This window comes from Chelonus insularis, unplaced genomic scaffold (genome assembly GCF_013357705.1).
Source record: "Chelonus insularis isolate UGA/USDA-ARS -01 unplaced genomic scaffold, ASM1335770v1 contig_150_pilon, whole genome shotgun sequence".
NCBI lineage: Eukaryota > Metazoa > Arthropoda > Insecta > Hymenoptera > Braconidae > Chelonus > Chelonus insularis.
In genome coordinates, this window is record NW_023276392.1 from 676,517 (window position 1) to 704,131 (window position 27,615).

The 27,615-nt window shown below is 31.0% G+C and overlaps 2 protein-coding genes across 2 annotated transcripts in view; one reads left to right on the plus strand and one right to left on the minus strand.

Annotated features, from left to right (window-relative positions):
- The window catches only part of tei (teiresias), a 129,405-nt gene that overhangs the window by 82,077 nt on the left and 19,713 nt on the right, over positions 1-27,615 (plus strand). The window contains exons 6-9 of the mRNA XM_035078025.1: positions 1,045-1,392; positions 11,502-11,624; positions 14,309-14,455; positions 17,125-17,394. Coding sequence (XP_034933916.1) covers positions 1,045-1,392; positions 11,502-11,624; positions 14,309-14,455; positions 17,125-17,394 — 888 coding nt within the window. The remainder of the gene's footprint in view (positions 1-1,044; positions 1,393-11,501; positions 11,625-14,308; positions 14,456-17,124; positions 17,395-27,615) is intronic.
- Positions 25,003-27,615, minus strand: part of mRpS11 (mitochondrial ribosomal protein S11) — a 37,072-nt gene continuing 34,459 nt past the window's right edge. Inside the window, exon 5 of the mRNA XM_035078031.1 lies at positions 25,003-25,109. Coding sequence (XP_034933922.1) covers positions 25,050-25,109 — 60 coding nt within the window. The 3' untranslated portion in view covers positions 25,003-25,049. The remainder of the gene's footprint in view (positions 25,110-27,615) is intronic.

Below are 27,615 nucleotides of genomic sequence, written 5' to 3' on the forward strand. Positions count from 1 at the left end.
ATGCAGCACGTGTAGCAAATGCGTTTCCAAGAGGTCGCCAAAGTATACTACCCAAAGTAAAACGACGTTGTGTGTTGGTATTAACACCTGCTGTATCCTTCTCCAAACTCGTCCTAAGCTCGTAACTTTTTGTCTCGAAAATGTGTTACATTATTTTTCCAAAACTTTTTCTATTGGTTTATCATAGTCCATCTTATATTATTAGAGAATGAATAAAAAACATTGAACAAAGAAATAAAAGTTCATAAAACTCTATAAATAAAATTAAAATTTACAACCAAGTTTCAATTTAATAGTCTGTCAATGCAATTTTATTTTATTTCATATATTAAATGTAATTAAACATTTTGATTAGACAGCTATTGAAACTAAAATTTCATTTAAAACATAAATTTTCCTTGAAGCCAACTCTTATAGACATTATCTTACTTTAAATCTGTTTATTAAATTAATTTCATTGACAGCTCAAGTTTAAAAATTATATTATTATTAAATTAGAATATTAGTTTATGAGAATTTTCTTATCTTGAAGACATTTTGAATATAAAATATTCAACTAAACTTTTTTTTATCAATTTTGATGATGTGGAATAAGTTGAAACAGACCTTACTTAAAATTCAATATAAAATGGGGTCATAGCTCAGCTGAAGCTTCATCTTGAGTCAATGTACCTTGAAAAACTTGTACATAATTTTGATACAACAGAGAAAAATAATAATTTTAAATAAAACTTCAACTCTTGTATCATTTTCTATCTTAAAATCCTGTTGAAATCAAACTCCATTTTTGAATTAAAGTCATTATTGGATGGAGGATAAACGTGGCTTAATTAGCTTCATAAATTGCTTCGTTTTACATATCTAGATGCCACTACACCAATAAAGTTAGCTAAGTGAGAACAAATTAGTCCAATGGGACATAAGTTTGCACACAAATAATTAATCTCTCGTAAAAGACCTCTTTGATGTATACCCTGTGATATATTTTCATCATCAATGGTCTAATTGGCTCTGTAATAAGCAGATTTGTAATTGGCATTTCAGAAGCACCTCGGGCAACTTATCTACTGATAGATGGTCGTCGTTTAGACCCGGGAAATCAGTTTGTACCAGTAAAGGAAGGCTCGGAACTCGCATTGGAATGTGCTGCTGAGGGTGGTAACCCACCATCGGCCTTGTCTTGGGGGATGACACTAGCACAAACTGTGTCGACGGAAGGCCCAGAACAACCACCAGACAATTTGACTGTCGTTCCGTCCACTCGTGGTGCAGGTCATAGTGGAGCCCACCTCAAAGTTCAACGGAAACATCACAATGCTACTATCATTTGCACTGCCCGACATGTCACTCTCACCACTCCAATGAATGCCAGCATACTTCTTGATGTTCAATGTAAGTAGTTCAATATCTATATTCTATACTATTAAGCGATCAATGTTTGAATTGGTGGTACATATAATTGCAAACTCCAACATTGCTCTGATCATTTCTAACAAATTGATCGGTTGGGTATTCATGTTCTAAAGTTCAACTACTTGATATAATGCATTATAATTATTTACTTAAGAATATTATTCAAATTTAGGGCTAATTCATTTAGTTTTATTACTTCAAATTATTAAGTGTTAATTATTTCTAATAAAGTTTTAATAAATTGGAATTAAATCTCTAAAATTTGTCAAAAATTCTATATATATTTGAAGCCTTTCTTCTCTAACTTTAATCAACTTCTAAATGAAAGTATATTAACTAATTGAAGCGTTTAAATCGAAAACCAGTTTATTGAAGTGATTAATATTGAAAAATAGAAGAAAACTAATAATCAATGACCTAATAATAATTTGGTGATTGAACTATTTCAATAATTTTTAACTATTCTGCTAGAATATTGAATTTATTATATTCATATTCTTTTTTAATTGATTTAATTATATTTCCAATAATTATTTTTTAAATTAAAAACTCTCAATAGCATACGAACATTCACAGTTCAATAAATAATTGTGTGGAGATAAAGATGTCTTTTTTCATCAAAGTAGAATTTTTCTTTGTCAAATTGTTCTTGTAAAATTCATAATAATTGAAGAAAAATGGAGAAAATTATACTAATTAATTTTTAATGAGGTGAAGAGTTAATAACAAATCAATTAAGTAGCTTGAAATTTTTTTAAACTTGGAACAGTTTGGAATTTTCTTGGAAATTTCTATTTTTTTTACAAAAAAAAAGTTCCAAATTTGTCTACCACTTCGTCTTAACAGTGGAATTAAAATTTGGAACTCCAGCGGCATGCCTCCGGCACAAATTTTTTTTACACCACAATTACAACTAATGAAAGTATACGAATTTTTACATTTTATAAATTCATCAACTCTTGAAACCAAATACCTCAATAAATTTTAGCTTTTGTGATGAAATATTTTCCGGAAATTCGCTTGCAAAAAGTGATAAATTAAGTGCTAACTTTCTAGCTCTGATTTAAAAAAAAATTTTTTTCATTTAATTGAAGCGATTAAAGTTGATTTATCAGCAGACTGAAAAAAAAATACCAGACAAAAAAATGCAAAATCCAACCGTGAAACTTTCTAATTTCAATTTTAATTGTCTTTATGTTATCTTTAATTACATTTTTAGTTTACAATTTATGTGATAGAACCCCATAGACTTTTTGGCTTGTAGTTTGTTGTAGTTAAAATTTTTTTCTTCAACTTCTTTTACTTTTCTTCAAGGCATCAGGCTTCCCCACTCACTATAGTTACTTTTAAAGACTTGTCTTATTTTATCCTCACGTTCTTGTGCTTCTTCCTTTATTTTTTGATCTCCGTCTAGCTCGTAGTCTACAGCGGAGTCTCAGACTGTTCGAGTTTCAGGCAGTTTTCAGGAAAACTTACTTAAGGATTAACTCTTACACCAACAAAAACGGCAAGTGTGCGAATGAGGACACAACTGATGTTGGAAAGAGTGAGGAAATAGTGAAGGAGGTATAGGTAGGTGATACAAGACAGGGGTTAAGGGTTGCTAGAGACTTGGGGCTGAGAATATACATCACTCGAACGGCTTCTTCTTATTTCCCAGCACCGCCTTTTCAGCGCTCCCGAGCGTACCGTCGCCTTCTCTTCTTCTTCCTTAGCTTCTTTGTCTTCTTCGTATTCCAACCAGTAACTCTTGAAGCCCACCTTTTCCCACAACCAACACTGCAACCCTCCCTACATAAATCTGCATTCCCTTCACGTCTTCAACAAGATGCAGATCAATATCTGACAATATAAACGATCAAAGAAATTTATTCGTTTTACTACTTTGAATAAATCTTGATTGCTATTTGTTATATTAATCAATAGTACCAAGGTACTGCATTAAATACAGCAGTTGATACATATTGAACATATTCTGCTGGGTCACTTTGATTATTATTCTTTCTTATATATTTTACTCAATAGAAACTCTTGATGACATAAATTTTCCACTCGATTTATTTCTCACAAATGATGCGGGTGCCATTTCCATTCACTGGCATTAAAATTGTACGGGTGCACAGTAGTTGATTGCTTGCTTTTCTGCTAAACGTTGGAAAATTTCACAGTTTGATTACATTCAGACAACTGATACTGATTCATCGCTATATACTTCAATTATAAAAACACGATTTAAAATTGCACTGAACCAAGTCACAACAATTAAAGGCTGTTTTGATATGTTCAATATTATAACTGTATTTTCCATCTACATTATCAATCATTGTAACAACTAGCTCTAATTAAAATTTTTTTTAATCATCATCATTTTACCAACATATTGAAACAAGAGATTTTAATATAGTATAAATATTTTTAAAATGGTTTTACCTCATAGCTGCACAAAATCTTAATAAATCTATATCATATTAATAGCTCCATTATCAGATTATAATAGTGCATATTGGTTGATCATTATGAAAGCAATACTTAATTACCTTCCGATAGTGAATAAGCAAAGATTAGCAGCCAAATATTTTATAAAAATAATGTAAAGCTTTTACGACTTTAATCTCAAACAAAAAGCTAGAAAAAGTATCGCAGCAATTCAATTCAGTATTTATTATTAATAAAGTTAATAATAAATAGACAATGCTGATAAATAAATAGTCGAGTCAAGTGTTGAGCAGAAACAGTTTGACATGAGTGTAAGACTATAATAGTGGTGGAGAACGTGCTTCTATCGTGGACAGAATATGATATGCAAGATATAGTAGAGGTACGAGAGGTACAAGGAGATGTCACGTTAAATTTGAATATGATTGATAGAGTGTAAGTCCGGACTCGACGTGAATGGCGAAGCTACACCTACGGCGTGAGAACCATCACAAGCTCTAGCTTAACTTAAGACTCAGGTTATCTTCAAGATCCTGTAGTTGAGCCATAATAAAATACTATTGTTCCTGTAGGTGACATTGATGAGCTTGAAAACGTGCTATTCTAACAATACTGAAGAACATAGTCAAGGTCTACTGTAAAACTGCACTGAAGAGTTATAAAGAAAACTGCTAGACTAAAACTTTCATCATCTAACTTTAACACACCAAACTACCAAGCATCCTTTATTCTGGCGTAAAATAAGTGGTCAAAATAAGACTGAAAAGTTAACTGGGGAAAAAGATTGAGGAGAGGATAAAAAAGCAAAACATCTAAACCAATTGTAGCTAGTGGTACTATTAATTTACAAGATAATGAGATGAATCATTGATTTGAAGAATATTCAAGTAACACTTTATCTTATTCATCAGTGAATGTGTAATTGAATGCAAAAGAAACTAGTGGGTCGATTGAAAGGTGAATTTTATCGTTTTATTTCGTTGAAACGAAATGAGAAAAACCAAGTTGAAGAGATAGATATCGACGTTATTCACAGCCAAGATGTGGCTCTGCTTCATCTCTTTCACTACCTTAGTAGAAACGCAATTATAGGATTTCCTTTCATCCAACGCACGCAAACCTGTATTTACTTTCAGCTACGTAACCCACAGGATCATCCGTCTTGACTTTTTTCCTAGTATTTTCGTGGATTTTCATCATCAGTATCACCTTTTCGAAGGGTTCACCTTCCTCATATTAAACCGATTCATAGCAGATTTTAGTCTAACCAACACGATACCCATATTGACTTTTTCATGAAGATGAAAAATAAATGAAAATTGAGAGGATTGACAAGTCTCTTCAATACGCTTTTGAAATCATATTCAATTATTGGATGTAATAATTTATGATCCAATAAATCACTAAATGTCATAAACTCACCACCTATAATAACATTTGCTGCATAAAAGTATTTGCTATGGATATAGAGTTTTATTAAAATTTATTTATTAAAATATTTCAAAAGTTCAAAGCACCTAATCAAGCTAGATCTGTTATATGATTTTTTATTGAAAAGCAATTGATAAAAAGTAACAAGATTTTACCTTTATCTTTATTTGTATATATATATATATATATTATTTATTATAATATTTTTTTTTAAATAAGTGAGAGATTTATTGAGAGCAATATTTTTTACGCTTATAAAAGTGATTAAATAAAATAACAAACGTTAGCAGAGTGATGGATATTACAAAATTGATGGCAAAATGAACAAATGAATTAAAAGATCGCCAAGTGTTTTAGTCTCGAGAGTTTGTTGAACATTGTATTAAAGCATCAAGCTTGCTATATAGAAACAGTACGTGCTATTTTCTCAAGAAACTCACATGAGACTTGTAATTGATTTACAAGCTTTGCTCCGAGCGCGATAAAGGTCGACGTGAGGACAAAGTGATAGAACGTTATACTTGGAAAATGAAAGAAAATTTCTTTCATTTATGTTTTTTAACTCAAGTTGAAAGGTTTCGTTCTGATATGTTATCCAATGATTCACATTAGGAAATAATTTGGTTGGAAGAAAGAAGTAAAACCATAGTGAAATAACAAAAATAATGGAAAAATGATATTGGAGGTAAAGTTGTAATTTTTTATGAATCTAAAGTAAACATGGCTGGTATTTTTGAACAAGAATAAAAAATTGTTTTACGTATTAATAAAATGGCACAGAGTGTCGTTGACGTTTGAAGTCAACTGGAGTTTTATAACACGGAAGGGCGAAAATATAATGCCCGAGACTTGGAGCTTGTTGAACGTGCAAATGAAAAATTTCAGGTCGTCCTTCTTTTCAGAATTACTTTCGGAAATCTTTCTACGCCAAGAGTACTGACACTATCCTCGTTTTCTTTATAACAACCCCTATACTTTCTCCCTTCCTCTCAACCTCTTGTAACACCAACACATTCACAAAACGATGGAGATGGTTCTCATTTCAGTGAATAGACAGGATGGAAGGTTACGTCAAGCCAGTCAGGAGTTATATGAGATTATATATTTTTATGAAAAGAAAAATTTTCAACTTATAATGGATTATAAGTATATACAGATTATTGAAAGCTTTAATATAACTCTGGAATAAGTAAGAAGCATCACCATTATGGTGACATCAATCCATTGATCTTTGGAGATTGTGCTAATATTCCAGCATTGATTCAAATAACTTAATTATTTTTATGGTGCAAATCAATTTACAATAAAAAGATTGATGTTTTATCGATCAATACTTTTATAAGATGACAAATATTATTAAATAAGAATATGAAAAAAAAAATTATCCAATATCAAGTGTCATATTTTATATCTTTAATAGGATTAACTTGACTCATTTTCAAAATTTTTTTAGAATTAATATCAAAAAAGCATTCGACAAAAATAAAACCACACTAGCTTATGTAGTAAAAATTAAAATCGTTATCTTAATTATTACTCAGAACCATTTTAAGATGCTTATATTCATTAATCAAGACCTATATTTAGTTGAGTAATGTAATGAAATACTATAAATGTTGGAAACTTGAGATAAATTATTATTAAGATAACTGAATAAGAAATCAAAACCCACAGATGAAGTTCAACTTTGGTCTAAAAAATTTTAATGAAGTTTTTTTTACTAGTTTTATTCATCAACTTTTTTTAAAATAAAAATTTTCAAAAGCAGAATTTCTAGTTTGTTTCTCTAATTAGAATTGTACTCTAGTGCAACTAATAATCTAACATTTGTCTTCTAATTAATAATCAAATTATCATTGAAAGAAAAATTTTCAAGATAAAATTATCAGCATTTAAATTCTAGTGCACTGTATAAAGCAAAAATTAGAGCACAAAGTTGTCTCATTATTCTGATTAAAGACTCCAAATCCGGTGAGATAAAGATGTCTTATGCTATCTTATACTTTAATAACAATTTACATGTCTCTTGACGTGTTGCACAAAGTATTTCAAGGCAGCTTAGAGGCCTCTAACCTTCTCCTACCTTAAGTGGAAATTTAAAGCTCCTCGTTCGTTTCGCTCGGCTTCACCTTCAAGTAGTGTATTTCCCTTTAATGTTGCGCAGCTCTAACACCACCAATGTGGATACTCGTTTCACCAAGAACCCTTTATGTTCTTTTTCTCTCTTCAACTCTGTCCATCATTCCGAATGCTTCTCACTCACTCTCACTTATCCGTTAAGCCAAAGATTTTGGACTAACTCTCGGAGATATAACGAGCTTCGTTGGTTTTTGAGTTGAAACCTGGACCTGCCACATTTTTTCTTTGACACTTTCAAATTTTAACTTCTTAAGTAAAAAGCTATTTTATTAATTATTTACATGCTGCAGTTACGTGCCATTAATCTCTTTCCAATTTTTTTTTTTTCACTCTTTTAAATGATGATTATTATTTTAAAACATACTTTCAAGCTTATTTATAATTTAAAAGTTGCAATTACAGTCTCCAACATGATGCTAATCACTGAATTAAATTTTTATGAAACTATATTTTCAATGTTAATATTTATTCATTGGAAAAACGGATTATGACAAAATATTTGGTGTAATTGTTAAATAATAACAGCAGAAAGTACTTTCACAAAGATTAAAAAACAATTTTTTGTCATACAAATTAAACTCTTCTTTCACTGCAGTAATCGACGCTTTGTTAAAAAATTTTTTTTTTTCTTTTTACATAAAACTACACATCACAAAAGCTATAAAAAAATTGAAATTATATTTTGATTCAAAGTGAAACATTCAATCAAAATCAAATATTAGTTCTTTCGTAGCACAAAAAAAATTTTAATTTTATTGATCACAAAAATAAAACTTCTATACAATATGCCAACATCAATAAATCATATACAAATTACTGAGAATATAATTTTTAGCTCAGTATTCATCATTGTCATTATTATTATATGAATAAAAATAAAAATGAAAAAAAATTGGAATAAAATAAATAAATAAACAGCGTTGTGATGGTTAGAGAAAATATCATACAGATATATATCGAAATTCCAACGAACGATGACTTGTGTTCACTGACGTGATCGGATAAGACGTGTTTCCCCATCGATTTGCATCCAAAATTTATACAGGACGCAGCTCGTTAACAGGACTCGGGAGGTGTACAGTAGGATAGAAGCGCGCACGTCGACTCTGTACTGAACACGCTGTCACTTGCAATCAATCCACTGATCTGGAATGGAAGGAAACTTTCTGTGCAGCTTGACGACAAATGTATTCCTAGTCTCAACGAGATTTGCGTCTGATCTTTAGTTATTGGCTCAACTATATATATATATATATATATTTATTATTATTATTATTATTCTACAACAATAAAAAAAAAAAACTGCTCCCAACAAGACGCTGTTGTCACCCTAGACCATCTGATGCAATTCAATTTCTTTTTGTATTGAAAAAATGATTGAAGCTTTTGATGAGTTTTATCATAGCTCTTGGCTTGTTTTTAACTTGTCTAAGCTGCTAATTTTCACTCAACAATTTTTTTGTAGTGTGTATTACTCTTGAAATATATCTTCCATCATCGATCCATCATTATTATCCTTCCATTTGGTTTACTTATCGCTCACTAGGATCTTTATTTTAACTTATTTCTTGGTGATGCAAAGCAATCTTAAACGTGCTTATAAAGACTTATCGCAATTTCAGTGTAAGCTCGAGTTTGTGTCGATCCTTCTATCATCGAAAATCCAATAGAGCTGCAGTCACCTCATCCTCTAGAAGATTTAGAGCGAAACTCGCTTATCCTTTACCTGCACTTTTCTTCAATCTTTTTATTTTTTCATTACTAAAACGAGAATTTCTACATCAATCTCATTTTTAGTTTTTTTTTCTAGAATATTTTTCTCTACGTCCATTCTGTCGACGACGATTTAAACTTGCCACTGTCAGATTTTTTTAATACTGCTACCGATGTAATTCGTACCTTTACCATCAGCACAGAAGTGTCTCTCTCACCCTTTCCCATTCCCTTGCACGAGGCAACACCACCCTCCCTCCCCACTAGAACGTATAAAATGGCGTGCGGACGACACTTCATTAAAACGATGCGACAGCGATTTTCTTTCCGCTTGGACTCACGCGTTCAACGTAGAATAACAGAACAAAAACTATGCAAGAATAAGAGAGAAAGAGTTGGCCACATTGCTATTCGCAATTATATTCTAAGCTCTCCCTAGATTTGTATCGTTACTTTACGATACATACCAACAGATTATTCCTCATGATTGCGAATTTTTTTTTATTCCTTTCACCCTTTTTTTCTCTTCGTCACGTTTACATGTGTGTCTGACTCATTTTATTCCTTATTCACTGTGACCACGTCTGATCCTGGTTTTCCTTTACTCCTCGCCCTCTTAATTTTCGGAAGACTGTCACGTTCGTTCATCGAAATAATACCATGGAAATTGTCGAATCGAGGGGTTGGAGATAGAAAAAAGAGAGATATAAAAAGATGAAGAATAAAGATAAAAATAAAGGGGAAAATGATTTGCATAAATTTTCCAACGAATCACTAATGAAAACCCTTTGTATATGCTTTAATAACAGTAATGAAATTTAAAAGCGATTGGAATGTTTTATTTTATGGTTACAATATGAAAAAATTGTCCTTCAAGATTCATAAATATTTAATAGGCTTGCATAAATATGTCATTACTGAAAATTTGTTAAATTTAAACCTCCAAGTACTCCTGTCTTTCACTCTGCTTCTTCATTTCCCACGGCATAAAATAAACTGGAAAAAAAAAATCCTCGACAAGAAAAAAAACATCGTGTAAACTTTAATCATTCATGACCCAAGACTTTGAATACTTTTCTCAACTTTTGAGACAATTTGCAAGTTTCATGAGCGAGGTGATATTACCATGGAATTTGATTGAAAAAAATTTTAATGACTATAACTATCCATTGATAAGTGGTATACTTTCATTATGTCTGTCTCAAGTAATTAAAAGTGCAATAAATTTTTGGAATAATGAAATAAATACCTATCTAATAGAACGGAGCTTAAAATTGGTTTAGAATTATAATCAGATAAAATGCCTCGATGGTTCTTATTGTATTACATTGCTCGCTTTATTTGGTATTTGCCTCATCATATAATCCGTTCTGAAGTAGATGGCAGACGAGGTGGTAGTAGAGCTTTCATTAACCACGGTATTGTCTTAGCTCCTGCACTATTACGGCTGGCCAAATAACTCCGTCATTCCTTTCAGAGACTTTGATAGAGGAATTTGATGCTTCTTCAATTAATAACTGATCTAATCTTAGCAATAATCATCTCTCATGTTCAAATTGCAATCTATTTATTCATCAACAGCATCCTAATTGTTTCATCTTCGTGGATATATTAATTTTCGTTGGAAAAGAACAATATCTCTGTGAAAAAAAAAAAAATGTAAAACTTTATTTTAAAACATGTTTTTTTTCGGGCACGCATATGAAATAATAAATTTTTCCAAGAAAAAAAAACAATGAAGAGTAATATATGCTATGAAGAAAGGAAAGAAGCTGGTAATAAATTTTATTCATTGATAACTTCTTCTAATGCAACTATAAAATTTATGGAAAATTTTTTTCTAGTCATTTTAATCATTATAATGAATCAGCAGGATATGTCACAGTGTGAAACTCCAGCAGTAATGTTTTTGCCAAATGATAATTTTCCAAAAATCTTCATTTTTTCTTGTAAATTATATGTCAGGAAGAAAATCGAGGACAATTTAGAGATAAAATTAACTTGGCTCCTTCTGTGAGGTAATTTCTAGAATGATAATTGCAGTGAAGTTTTCAAAATACTATTTAAAAGTTTCTACACTTTACTTTAATTTTCTATTTAAAAATTTTTTCAAGACAATTAATCTTAATTTGGGTCACCATTTTTTTTTTTGGAGTAATTAATGAATTCATTCCCATATAAATTATTTAATTCTTGAAATATAGATTTTTGTCTATAAAATATTGATGGTCTTTCATCAAAGCCATCAAAGTCATCAATCTTCAATATGGTAAGATTTGTGTAGCCCACCAAAAAGATAAAAAAAAAAAAAGAAACTCAAGTGTATCATTCAGTATAAAATAAACATTTAAATACATTTTATTTTTCAGATTCTCCGTCGTTCACGATAATACGATTTCCTGGATTTGGAACTCCTATCTTTGAAGGGATGCCTTTCAGTTTGAAGTGTGAGGTCGATAGCAATCCATCAAGTCTACCAATTTGGCAACTAGGTAAAACATTGATTTTATATCAACTTGTCACACTCTTTTTCTTCTCTGAGTACACTTTTAAATTTCTCTTTTATTATTAATAATAATAATAAAAAATGTATACTGAATAAATCAACATTGTTGAAAATAATTTACATAAAGAAATGCCGAAAGATAGCTTCTTACTTCATGTAAAATTATTCATTGTGAGTTATAAATCCTTGATATAATTTTTTCAATTCATTCATGATTAAAATATCATCTGATAAACATTTTGGAGAAGATTAATTTTATTTTTATGATTCACGATGAAAGACAGAAGAGAAAAACACTTTGAAAAATTTTAATGACTCTCATAAAATTTGTGGCCTATTCATACACTTCCCATTAAACCTCAAGTGCATCACAATTATCTCAAAATCTTCAGACTTGACTTTTTAACCAAGTATGATGTAGCAAAGAATAAAAGAGCACAAGAGCTATTTGTGAGTATAATACTTTTCAATGTATAAAAGTGCTAATGGTAAAATTTTTAACTTCTTTTCTATTCGCATTAGTATTATATAGATAAAAAGTCAGAAGATATCATATTTCCAAACTTTATGACAAATTATTTCAAACTTTTTAAATACTCTATTCTATAATTTCATGCAGAAGCTGACAAAAAAAAATTTACGTTAAAAATGCAAATTAAAAACCACAGCAATTCACTGAATTGCAGTTTTATTTGCATTCACGATATCCTGTGCTATTTAACAACTCAATTTGTGAATAATAATTAATGTTGATTATAGTTCCAAGTAATTGGTGAGTTGAATGATTGATTGGATTGGATGCAAAATTCATAAAACAATAAATTATATTTACCCTAAAAATTTTTTTGTTCATCAAGAAAGAAAGGAATGATTCAGTCCTGAAAATTAATAAATATCCTAATTAAAATGCTTTTAATTGGATAATAAATAAAAAAAGAGCCTCGAGAATATCAAATTAATTGTACTGAGTTGAGTATCTGCTGAATTGGCAGAAGAAGAGAAATATCATGTCACTGAAGCAGCATTTGTAAAAATAGGAAAAATATTATCTGAATTTATAGTATACTGCACCTTAGCATCCAATATGATGATGTAAGCAATGAAGCTTTGTTGTTTTCATGGCCAAATTGGTCTTTTCGCGTCATTTGTTCACCAAGCCAAGAAAAACCTCTTTTACTCCAGCCAAGTCACCATGGTGTCTTTGATACATTTATTATACCTACCACGAAATACACTCTTTATTGGCTCCCCAGTATCTAGGAAAGCTGTTGTAATAAGTTCTAGAATTAAAAATGATGGTCTTCTCTATAAAAAATTTTTTACTGGTAGTTCTAAAGCAGATGATATTCATGAAGAAGGTAGGCCTATACCCTTGTCTCCTTTTTTCCAAGGAAAGTTGGTGGTGGTGTGGACCTCTCCAGGTTCATATCTATCCACGCCCTCTTTTTATAGAGTCTAATGTGAACCACGGCCTATTTTATATCTTTCATTTTTTAGTCAGTTTCTTCAAGATTTACCTTCAAATCTCTCAGACACAGTTCACATAATTGTGCAATCCTTGATGGTAGATGTGAATATACTTTTTTTTTTTAGTTTTCTTACTCTCAAAAGATACTTCTCATACTCCTATATATTTCCTTACGCCAGTGAGCTATCCACCAAGTTTCTCAGGAAACTTTATTACATGTGTATATAGATGAGAGAAATAACTCAAACTCTACAACTTTGAAGAATCATTTTGTATCTGTCATTTTATGGTGAGGAATTTTTACTGACATTTTGTGGGAAAAACGATAATTAAATTCGGAAAAAAATTATTTATTTCTTGAAAATTGAGTTTATTAATATTGAAGAATTCTCTTCCACCGAGAAATAAATTGAGTTGAGAGAAAAAGAAATAAAAGAATTTGCTGATAAGAAAATCGGATGAATTAGTAGAATAATTAGATTAAAGAATGAAAAATTAAGCGGATTTGATGCTATGAATAGAATTTAGACAATTTTTTTTATTAAAATTAAATCAATTGGAATCTCATAACACAATTCATCGTGATAAAAATTTCAATCTAATCTGAATATCATTCACTAATAAATTTATTGAAATTGAAAAAATATTTTTCCCAATCGACACAGAGAATAATCTTTTATCTCGATTATTAATCATTTAAAATCAATCAGCTGAACGTTCAAGTGAATATTATTTTTAATATGAATATTCAAACTTTTTTCTACAAACTACAAATATTTATCATCAAAAATTAATCACAAAATTTATTCAAGATTTAATAAATGTTTTTCTCGTTATAATTTACTTGTTAAAAATAAAGTTATCCAATCATGATAAATTGATTGGAATTTTTTATATTAAAAATTAAAAACGTTAATTTAACAAAACAAATTATTCTCTGATAAACAAAGGTTTATATTGTTAACAAAATAGTTTTTAGTCTGTTACAAGATAAATGTAAATTATAAATTAATTATTAATAAATTTTACCAAATATTTCTTTTTCATAATAATGTGAAGGATTTTTAATATAAATCATTGACTGTAAAAAAATAATAATTCTTTCTAAAAGAATTTATTACATCGGGATACTTCTTTTCTTTTATATCTAACATAATATTGAAATGTGAATATTATTAATAATACAAAAAATCACGTTACAGATGACAGAAGTCCTCCAGTAGAACAATCTGACGACGGCTGGCTTAACTTTACCCGAATCAGCAGGGAAGACAGCGGCTGGTACAAATGTTGTACTAAATACCTTTCGGGTCTTCTTTCGAGTATTGGATACTTCCTGGCAGTTCGATGTGAGTCTAAACCAATAAAAATCACCACCATATTGTTCAGTGATCAACAATACTGCCATAAATAATTCCGAAACACATGATAATTTACAAACAAACAAATAAATTCATATCATAAATTACACTGATTCATATCATAATAGCTAATTAGAAATCTAGGTTGGCTGATAAAAAAAATTCATGTGCATTAAAGATAGATGTATCAGAGTAACTATTTCATTTAATTCATAATCGAGGAAGAGATGGAATTACTCAGCCAAGTGGTAGTTGAAAAAAGTCTTTGTTATTTCACCAACAATTATAAATATTTATTAATCTAATAATTGAATTATCATAACAAAGTACGTGTGAAAAGGTATATTAATATTTAAATTACTGAGGGATTATTTCTTTCAGTTTTCATCGGTAGAAATCTTAATTTAATCTCCAGTTAGCATGCTGAGGACTTGGATAGTCTTAAAATTATATTAATATAAAATGATTCCAAAATTAACTATTTCTCTGTTATTATGACATTATTTTAAATCGATGCTCATAGTTAAAATATTTCCTGATTATTTGAAAAATGAAATATTATAGCAGAGCATGCATGTAAAGAATATTAATGTAAATGTTATCTAGTCGAACAAAGTGGTAGTTATCATTATGAAATATTAGGTAGATCAATTTTGGATATAACGACAAGGGAGCTTTGAAGTTTAGGAGCGAGGTGTTCTCGATAATAGGGAAACCGCAGTGATTTGTCAAGAGAGGAAACCGCCAGGTCGTCCGGAAATTATTCGCGTCTCGTTGCGAAAATTTGCAAATTTCCTCTCTGCTGGAAGCTGTGGCAACTGGAAGCCATTGGGAACGATTGGAAGCCATCTGGTGTTGGGCGCAGACTCCTAGCATCATTCTCTTGCCTACTAGTCGTTGCTCTCCAGCCTGTTATACACTGTCATCATACTCTTGCCTCTCGTCGCCTTATCCAAACGTGTGCTTTCTGTATGTCGACGCTTGCCCTGATGATCCGGGTATGCTAGTTTCCGATCGCCTAATCTCTTCGCAATTTGGGCGGCTCCAAGGCCCATAAACCAGAACCCATCTCCTCACTCTCTTCTCTGGTAATCATCGATTACACGCTTGAGCATCGCGTTCAAATACCGCTGGATTACTTATCCCAGCGTTACATGCTCTACAATTCAACACTAGAAGCTTCTATGAACCCACCATGTCACTAAGCTAATTCGTAAGCCAAGATCTACTAGGATTGCCATGCTGTTGCTACTACTCTACTTTGATATGTCGCCATTTCATTTAGCATGATTATACCTGATAATTAAAGCTATTCCATCAACACTGGTTCATACTTTGCCATTAACTAATTAGAAAAAAGAAAAATTCACTCACTGAAAAAATCTTTAATCCTTTGTTGTGCAACAGGAAGAACGGATTCACTCGGCATTCCAGAGACTTTCATGGCACTCTTTCTGCCCATCTTAAAACTTTTTTTACTTCTTTTAAAGTTTTTTTTCTCTTGAGTCGTAAAGCTAGCACTCTCTCATCCTCTAGAGTCTAGCATCCGGTCGACACGCTCGTGTTAACCCCTTTCTTTTTTCCAGTCTCGTTGTTACTTTTCACCTTTTTCTTCTATCGATTCTAGTCTAACGACTAATCTTTCTTCTACATATAACTAATTGTATAGCTCGATAGTTGTACCTGTCTATATAAGAATGGTGAAGATGAGTAGCCCTGGTGAAAGTACATTAACTTAAGAATAAACGATCGAACGTAAATTGTTGAAAAACGTCCAAGTCCAGTGTCATAGTGTATATAGAGAAGAATGATTTAGTCTTGGTGGTAGGATGGAGTTCGTGTCAGTGCAGGTGCAGGCTCAAGAGCATGAGTCTTATACAATATAGCTGAAGTTTATCCCTGGAACGTGCTCAACTAACTCGATATACCCCGCTAGATCTCTTCTGGACTTGGAAACGACAAAGACGAGCAACGGTAGATGATGCTTCCTGGCTTTCAATCTCATCCTATCCTTTCTTGCTCTTTATCTCTCTGTACATACATATCACGTAGCCTCGGTGCAACGATCGTCGACTCTCAAGTCAAGATTTGGCACGTGCTTGACCCTAACTGTAAAAATATAAATCATTTCATAACTAATGTTTTTTTTTATTGCCGTTGAAAATTAATCCTTTGGTTAGAAGTTCATGCCTCAATGAATAACTGAGAAGTATCTTTGGAACAAAAACTTTTGTAATCATTTTCAAAATTCTAACTCATACAAATCATTTTAAGAATCTTTTACTAGCTTTTGAGTTTTATTTTTAAATTATTCTTCTATAGTTATAATCAAATAAAGAACAGAAATAACATTTTCAAATTAAACATAATAAAGTCCAGCAATTTCCAGTCTGAAAAAACTAATAATGTTCTTAAACGGTGGTCTTTAATTCAAGTTTCTTCATTAAACCATTTTAATCTGGTGTATTTATAACTATAACTTCATTATTTCTCATTTTTATCTCTGTAATATATAGAGACATTGAACTCGAGTACATGAATAATCTTAAAAAATAACTCCAGTAGGTTAATACTTTAAAGAACCTGGCAGTAATGAAAAAAATTTCAATTACTAAAGAAATTTTACTTGGTCTAATTGAAACTATTATTCATTGCAGCGAATTCCGAGTCAGAAATGGAAGCAGAAGCCTTGAATGGAGAGGCAATGGATACTAGGAAGATGGAGGTGCAAATTGGTGGAGCTGTTACACTTGAGTGTGAAGGTGGTTGTTGGGGTCATGGATCAGCCATGGATCCAGCTGGATCTGGACCATTGGCTATTAATCGGGTAGTTTATCAAGATGCCGGAGAGTATCGGTGTGTTGCACCGGACAGAAAATTGCAGGATACATGGAGAGCACATTTACCTTATCAAATAAAAGTGACGGGTAAGTTTAAATATTATGTTATTTTTTTTCTTTCAGAAACATTTTTTAAATAAATGTTATCCAAAATATAATAATGAACATTGATCATTTCAAAATAAAATTTATTAGTGACTTCTAATTGAATTGAAATAGAAATATCTTCTTCATTGATTAATCTATAATTGATGACTAAAAAAAAATTATCTCATTTAAAAAACTTCACATAAATTATTTTAATCGGTTGAAGATCTAAAATGATAAAATATAAAACGTTTCAAATAGATCTATTCGTTTCTGCAATTAAAATGTCTGTACTCAGCAGTTACAAGAGTCCCAATTTCTGTAATTTCTGAATGAACTTAATTCGCTGTAATTCATAATAGGATCATTAATAATTCCTGCTTAAGACAGTGATTCTGGTAGATGATAGTGATTTGTGAGTATTGCCTGAAATAATTAAATAATGATGCGACTTAAAATAAAGTTGCTTTTAAAAGATAATAATGCTTTTACCTAGTAAGTAGTATTTAAAGGGATGAAATAACCCAAGTTGACTTAAAATTGTACCGAAGTGTTGAGACAAATAATTTACGTAGAGGGTGATACACACACGTAGAATAAGTATCCCATTAACTATTCCAATTCTATCTCCAACCCATCTCTTACCACATATACATATTTCCACGTGCATTTGGTGATGTCGAGGCTATGAGTTAAGGCAAGTAGCGAGGGTAAACCAAAACGTATTTACTTAGGAAATGCGAGTGAGGTCGTAACTCGTATATAGAGACTCGTATATACATATTTGACTGAGCTAAACCTGGTATATAGGAGTGTACGCAAAGAGGTAGAGAGGGTGAGAACGCTCAGGATGGTGTCCTTTTTATTTGATGAGTGTCTCTTGAGGCAGCGAATAGATGGAGCGTCTACCAGGCTGCCACTAGAAAACGACATCAACGCAAGTGCATGTATTTTGTCGCTTGGTGCATATTACCAAGACTACTGTGATGCAGAAGAGTAACTTTATGACGTGGAATACGAGTTGGTGCATCGTAAAACTATACGGACGAGTTGTGTTCTCTGCAAACGAGCTTTTATAGATGATCTCAGTCAAACGTCACAGAATGATGGAGCTAAAGACATATATTTATCTATATATACGAAACACTATTTCTGAGGATGAATTTCGTGCTTGGGATATTGTTGAAGACGTTGAGAGCCTCAGGGCAAGTGGTCTAGCACTGGAGAAAAGCGATTGAAGGTGGAAGGGAAGAAGAAAAATAAAAAGAAAACTGGAAGGCTCTTTACGACAGTACTGCCATCGGCTGGAATAAGAATTGGCAAGGGAGGCGAAAAATTAAATGAGCCTTGAGCGTGTCGTATTGGAAAATAGACGTAAGGCCTTTGGGATTCGTTTGACAATCTTTCTCGCACTCCCTAATACGTTTCTAACGATCTGGAATTCTTGCAAAAGATAGACGACCTGGATACCCATGCATTATTCTCAAATTCATTGTCAGACTTGCCCACAAGTGGAGAAGACTAAAAATAATCTCTCTTTTTTTCCCTCTATCTACTCCAATTACTTTTAACCCAAAGAGTCACACAGAAAGTATATTTGCTCAAGCATTCATACTCCTTAATTCGAAACCACTGCAAAAGAGAGGTTGAAGAATTTATGAATTATCTAAGAATCACTCGGGGAAATTCTTGAAATATTTGATAATATATTATCTCAATTGATCAACACATTTTTACTATTGCTATCTTATTTCATGGAATAAATAATTTATAAATAATTTTCAATTCTATTCAAGATGAATTTAATTGACAAGTACATGTGAAACAAAATCACTAATTATCAAAGTTCCAATGTCATCAAGAATTCATTGTAGCAGATGCTTTGGAGTATGTAGTATTGATGAATACAAAAGAGCAGTAGAGAAAGGTTACATTAAAAAATAATAATATTGCTGTTGTATGATAGTTTTTCATTCAATTTTATTGCCAAGAGCTAATATATCTGTAAGAATAACAACTTTTGTATGTTCTTTAGTATAGTTACATGGTTCTTCTTAGGTTTATTTTTCTAGTTTAATGTATTTTTCTAGACTGGTCTTTCTCTCTCACTATGAGACTTGCAATAATTCACTTGACCACCCTTTGGAGCTTTTGGAAATGTCAGAAACAACTTTCCAAGCATCACTGTACGACTGCTAGACCAACTGAAGTTTCAGAAAAAAGATAAGACGTCCTTTGGACGATTGAAATATTCGAGTTCACTTGGTTCAGCGATCATCTGACAGTTTCTACGTAGATCTTCAAGTTTTTCATCTTCTCTTGCGGCTAAAATATCAACCAACAAGGCTTTAGATACTTAGTAACTTACATAGAAAAAAGACTGGGCCAAAGTAGAATACCTTGGACAAAACATAACATTAACATATAGAACGTTAAGGAAATTTTCTTTATAAACTTTGTTCCTAATCAAATCATAATTGTAGGTCACTTGAATTTATAAAACAATATTCCAAAATGCTTTGTTTCAGTTTAAAATACTTTTTTATTCAATAATGTATTCAAAAACTTGACTGATAATTTTTTAAAAATACATTGAACCTTCACAATTAATACTTTGTAAAAAAGAGTAGAATTTTTTTTATCAGAATGAAAAATCCAACTGTCAATTTCAATTAGGAAAATTCAATTGTCAAACTTTTTCTAAAATCTAATTATATCTCATATCAAATACACGTGTAGCAGCTGCACAGTATCCATTTATGATACGAAAACTGTGTAAATAAGATAAACCAGCACGTAGAATATTGGAAAATGTAAATGTTCCCCAGCAATTTCCACTGCTTTGTGATGCTTGAAAGAGATCATAGAAAGTAGTACATTTCAATATCGTTATTATGACATACGCATATTCTATTTTTCCGTTTCATCACATCACTATGACCTACAAGATTGCTATTGTCTTTATTTGTGATTTAACTAAGAGCTCTCTGACATACATAGCAAACTACAAAGTTCTGTGAACAGTGGAGCCACAGCTGACTAGTGACTACGACCATGACATGTAGGGTGCAATGGGATGAGCGTCATGTTAACAAGCTTGTGACGCCAGTCGACAGTAAAATCTTTCAGCCGATAAAGTTAGCTTTAGGCAAAATCAAACGTGGAATATAAAACACAGCAAAAACCACCAACATCTTGTTTTATCAGCACCAGACCAATTAACCATTTGGATGGAAATAAAAATAATGATGATTATAATAAAAGGAATTGATAGAAAGAATTTAATCAGAACGAAATAGTCTAGTTCACGGGATTGTAGTGGTTATAGTGACCGCAAGACTGAGATTGAAAAAGGAGAAGAACTAAAAGTGGGTTGAGTGAAGCTCATTGGACACCAGTGACGAAGGCTATAGATCGTCGAATACTATCACCATTACTGGTTGCTACTTTTCCCTAGGTACAGGGGAGATAGACAAGAAAGGTAAGAAATAAAGAGAGGAACGACAAGAAAAGTAAGAAAAGGTCCTTCATGTCAATGCTTTTCCCTCACTCTCTATCGTTTTCTTCATTCCTTCAAACTTACCCTGTCCAATGGGATTACCTACTTTTTGTCATTCTTGTCACGTGTATTTCGTTCGTGTTACTTGAAGAAATATCCTTGGCTTCATTTTTTCCTGTGAACTTCATACTTCTATCTATCTCATCATGCACTCGTACATGGACATTCAAGTACACATGAGACAGTACATACACAGATAGAAGATAGTCAGTAATGTATATCAGAATGACCTAAAAGTTGTAGACAACGGAAATAAAAAACTTTAACTTGACATTACTGTAATAAAAACCATCTAATTTCGAAAAATGACGGTAGATTTTCTTTTCTTTTGATGAAAGAATCCTAGTACATTCTTCAACATCAACAATACATTCACAATTAATTACTCCTCTTATTATTACATTTCATTGATGATAATAATTCTTGATGATAATAATTAATATCAAAAATTACATCATAAGATGATGATAGACGACATAAAGTTGTGGTGATCTTTGAATTATGTAGCAAATATTCAAAACTAATTAGGTCACAAATAAAAATGATGCAGACTTTCTTATAGTTTAGAATTTAATTTAATAGCAGCTACATTCGAAATGAAGAAGTTGTCAAAGGATAAGAAGTAGAGCAGAATAATTTCTTTTCTTTAATGATACCTCTGCTAACTTTAGGGTCATAGATCAAGAATAATTGCTGATGAATGATATATCTCTTGTCAACTGTGATCATCATCACTGTTATTAAGATAATTAACATCATAAGTAATGTCAATGAAGATATTGACGTTGGTCAGTAGCCAAACTACTACCTGAATACAATCAGTTGATATTTATGATTTCACATGTGCTTGAATTATAGATATAATCATAAATAATATTCATCAGAATATTTATATGAAAGAAATTCATAAATTGTGATGCATTGCAATGAATCTTTTGAAGTTTGACCATATAAATTCACTACTAATTATTAAAAAGTCAAAATAAAGAATATTTTTCCTTGCATAAAAAAATTTTTTCTCTTGAAATAAATTCATTTACATTTTTATAAAAATTTAGGAGAGCTCATTTTTTTGCAACATTTTTAGAATATATTTTCATAGCGTGATGTAATGAATAGAACAGCAGAGTAGCTGTTAATTAGTACAACAAAAAGGTATATTCTTTTATAACTTAATTAAAAAATGACATCATCATCATCATCACATATTTTTTTTGTTGCTTTGAAATCATCAGATATTTATTCAATTTCTAACGACACCATTTATGAATAATAAAATGTTTAAGATTAAAAATAGCAATTTGTTAGAAATAAAATAATTTAATTCACTAGCAAGTTGGAATAATCTGCTAATAATAAAAGAGAAACGTTCATTAAAAATAAATTTAAACAAAAAAGTTTTTAGGGAAGTGACTTAATGAATTAATATAATAGTTGAGCAACTTTAATCAAAATTACAGGTTCATGGGTCAATGATATTATCATTCATCATTCATAAATTCGTTTTTAATGCGCCAGCTTATTCACAATCGCTCAAGTACTATTAGGGTATTTCAACGAGAGATCTGCTATGCAGATGAATCGTATTCTTTAAGAACCACCTCCTTTCTCGCGCAGTTCTACTTGGAAAATATTGCCAACGGGACATTAGATATGCGTACCATGCCATTGTGGTCATAAATCAATTGTTATACCCCTACTCCAAGTACTTTTCTACACTTCTGCCAGACAAGGGAGCTAGAAGGTGGAGGACGAGCTATACTATAATGTGTTCATAATTCACACTTACGCCAACATGATGGAAAGACAGATTTGCTTTTTATTGCAACTTACAAACTTTAGTAAGAATAATCGATTTATTGAAAGCTGATTCTGCTATCAATAAAAACAATGTCTTCTTCAACAATATTTAACATTTTTTGTAACAAAGTTTTTTATTTAGGTCACCAATAACTATTTTGTAATAAATTGATATTATGTTTTATTTTTATTTCTATCCGTATTTTATATTTAAACCATCAAAGCTTCTTTCTTTCTCTTTTGAAGTCAAAGAATTATTTAATGATATTGGTATAGCATATTGTAATACTTTATCGATCCAATCGCGAGCTTGGAATAACTTATATCCTTCACGAATGATACCCGATTTTTCCTGCTTCTCTGAATATTCGTATCCCCAAAAACGATATTCATAAAAAGTTTTAATAACTTCAGCCCTTTTATTAGGATGGTAGGAGCAAGTTCGAAATTCAGTGTAATAATTCTGGAATAAAAATAGATCAAGATTTTATAGCAATTTGATAAAGTCATAAAAAAATATATTAATTTTAAAAACTTACTCCTGATGGAACCAATACATAATCTTTTGTTAATTTACATCTTCCATATGGAATACCTAAAAATAAATCTCTGTAATAATTGATCAACTCTTGCATGAATATCAATTATGTTAATTATAATTATATTCATGATCATACCATTGATGTCAAAATGTTTGTTACGATTTGTATAAGAGTTTAGTTGTAATTTACATTTTCGACTTTCATCAGAATCTACTGCTTCAGTTGGTTCTATACAAATGATATCATACTCTGCATCAAAGGCTTTTTCAAATACCAAAATAGTCAAATCATTTCTCGTTATACAATGAGAGTAAGATGGATGAGGGAAAATATTCAAGACTTCACGAGTATTAATAACTGGTTTTTTGTAGTTAGTTTCAATTTTCAGTTCTGTTTTAGGTATACTATTATGTTGGGAAAAAATGTTAACATAGTTAAATGAGTGTTGGAGAAGTAAAAAAAAAATTATCTTTACACAAAAACATACCCTTCTACACAGTATGCAGGAATAATTACAGCATGTGAATGAATTTGTTGACCATAACAGATATCATCCATAGTGCGATTTAATTTCCGTTTGATTATTACTTCTGTATTTAAACCTCCACATTTTTTGGTGGTTGTTTTTTCATTAGCACTGATTTTGTTTGTAATTAAATAGAATCCAGTAGCAAACAGAAGAAAGAACTTCCTGAAAAATTTCAATGAATAGCAACAGGCGTTCTAGGATTATTTTTAAAAGTAAACTAACAAGGTACATGCACTATTTTATGACTGTTTCAGTACATGCACTTCTTTGTTTCATTCTTCAATGCAATTTTAATAATATGAGTTTATTTAATATTATTATATCTAAAAAAAAAATTGTTTTGTCATCACAACTACGTTTACAATAACTTGAATTATTATAAACTTTAAATAAAAAAATTTTTGCTATTTATTCAAAGCTCATAATTTCATTTTCTTTTATAATTACTCTTGCTGTTATTTACAAGCTTACTTAGATAAAATATTTTAACTTACATTTCTATGATAAAAGTGTTTATAAAATATAAAAAATTTTTGTGCAATTTTTTTTTGTGACCTCTTTATTAGAATTATTACATGATCACACTGAACAATCTTTATATTTCTTTAACGGTCACTAGGAAAATATTCAGCAATAAAAATATGTCCGGACATAAAGATAAAAATAAATTATATTTGTAAAAAAAAATTTTTTTAAGCTGATAGTGAATAAATAAATCACGAGTTCAAGAGCGATATAAAATTTGGTTTGAAAATAATTGGATAGTATTTAAGGTAAATTTTCATTTGGTATAAAAAATTTCTGGCAAAATTTAGACTATTTTTGAGGTCCATTACAGAGATTTGATAGTAAAATTCCTATCTTTGTACGAGAAAAAATCCAAAGGAATTCCAAAAAAATACCATGAATAGAATGTTCTATTGGCGAGATCGAGTAAGATTTCTATATAGGTTTTATAGGAACTTTATTGGAATTATTTAGTGTATTTCTCTTTTAAAAATTTTCAAAATATTTATTGTATCAATTTCCAACGAGAATATTTATTTTATCAACTATATTACCTTTTTTATAATAATTCTTCACGATTTATTCATCAAATTATTTTTATTTCCAACATTTTATCTCTATGTGATATTTTTTATCACTTACTTATCACGCTAATAATTTAACTGACTAACCTTTCAATAAACTGTTCCTCTTCCTCTCACAAAGTTCAGTTTAGTTACTATCTCTCAGAGTTTCTCATTTCCTTTAACATTACATCAGAAAATGATATTCCATTTACCTGGAAAATTTATTAAGAAATACAGCAAATCAGATCAAAATAAATTTGATAATCTTGCTAATTGAAGACTAGTTAGAGTAAAAAATTATTATGGAAAAAAAGTACTTCTATTTAAAAATGAATGGGTAAACTGATGATCGAAAATCAGTTCATGAGAATTTTTTAAAACCTTGGATTGATCCAACATTTTTTGATCGTAGACTTATTTTTGCGCGTATAAAAGAAATTTCGATCCTCCATGTTTCCTTCGTAAGATTACGGGGAACGTTTGAGAAACAAAGAACTGTTTTTTTTTCATGTTTTCTCTACTCCAAACGTACTTTGATGGTCGTTTTTATAATTTTTGCTAAAATTGGAGCAAGTTCCCGTTTTACCCCATTTTAGGAGTGAAAAAATGGATTTTTAATATGTTTGACCTGATTCCGCATTTCTAGGCATTGAGACGAAGAGAATGAGTGGTCGATCATTAAAATCGGACAACTTTGATTTTTCGACCCCAAAAAATGGCAAGTGGTACCCCTTTCCATTTTTTTAGGCCAAAAAATAAAAGTTCTCCGATTTTAATGATTGAGGGCTCATTCTCTTCGTCTTGACGCGTAGAAATGCGGAATCGGGGCCCAGCCTAGGAAAATTCACTTTAACACCCTTGAAAAGGGGTGAAACTGAATACAAATTACGAATGATCATCCCCTTGTCTTTAAACCCCTATAACTCATGAACCGACAGTCTTATAACCGATTTTAGGGACGTTTTAAAAACCTCAGAATCTAAGCTAAACATGCATATCAATAAAAAATGTTTAAAAAAATTATTTCACTCTTAAAATCGCTATAAAACTTGGCAAACTCCAAAAAAATGTGGTAATTTTATATTTTGGCGATTTTGAAGGTGAAATGAATTTTTTAAACATTTTTTATCGATACGCATGTTTAGCTTAGATTCTGAGGTTTTTAAAACGTCCCTAAAATCGGTTATAAGACTGTCGGTTCATGAGTTATAGGGGTCTAGAGCCAAGGGGATGATCATTCGTAATTTGTATCCAGTTTTACCACTTTTTAAGGGTGTCAAAGTGAATTTTCCTAGGCTGGGCCCCGATTCCGCATTTCTACGCGTCAAGACGAAGAGAATGAGCCCTCAATCATTAAAATCGGAGAACTTTTATTTTTTGGCCTAAAAAAATGGAAAGGGGTACCACTTGCCATTTTTGGGGGTTGAAAAATCAAAGTTGTCCGATTTTAATGATCGACCACTCATTCTCTTCGTCTCAATGCCTAGAAATGCGGAATCAGGTCAAACATATGAAAAATCCATTATCTCACTCCTAAAATGGGGTAAAACGGGAACTTGCTCCAATTTTAGCAAAAATTATAAAAACGACCATCAAAGTACGTTTGGAGTAGAGAAAACATGAAAAAAAACAGTTCTTTGTTCCTCAAACGTTCCCCATAATCTTACGAGGGAAACATGGAGGATCGAAATTTTTTTTTATACGCGCAAAAATAAGTCTACGATCATCGTTGGAGTATTTTTCCGTTCTTCTATGACAAAGTCTCCAGTAGATGTAGAGTAGTTTTATGATAATATTAAAACTGCCCTAAAATATTCCAATAATATCCTAGATACCAACCAGTAATAATTTTATCAAAAACCAATACTTGGTCAAGCATGGGTCTGTAATATTCCAAGATAGGTTTTCGAAAATTTCATAGTGAGCTAATTATTGGTAAATTATTCATCTGTTTATGCTCGTACAGGTCTTTATATAATAAAATAAAGCCTAGAGAAGTGCAAAAGCATTTACCACATCACATGCTGACTCTTTTACCATCTAAATTGATCAGTCAATTTTCTTTATTCTCCAATCTCTCAGCTTTTATTACTCCAATAATTATTCCATCTATTTCCTAGTCCTCAACAATTAAAAAATCATTCTTTACTAAAGTCTACTTCCTACTGAGTTACTAAAAATTTATTTCTTCCATACACTAAGACCATAACAAATAAATCATGCTCTATCAGGTCATAAAAAACTGTAATGTTTAAATGCAAATATTTCCGCCAGTTAGTCTCATAATATAATAATTGGCTGACATGAAAAATCTCTTTCCCATAACAGCGTCACGCTACACGTAGTAAAGGAAATAAATTTTCAGCTCCGACATCATATAGCTGGGAAGCTGAATGACCGATCTATGTTGGAAGATTATTATTGTTATGATTTGCTCGTAAACTATTGGTTCCAGTGAGTCAGTTAATTCCGCGTACGTTGCAACGCCGACGAATCAGCCGGAAAACTAACGCGTCCGCTGGGAAAACACCAAATGTTACACCTGTATCCTCTTCTACTACACCAGCTTTATGTAGCATACCACATTATCTCGATCATAGCCGAGAGTGCAGTCATATAACAATAATAGATAAACGTCTATATCTATTCAATGATCAATACCAACATCAATTCGTCAAGTCAATCATTTTCAAATATATTATTCATTTAAATTCCTGT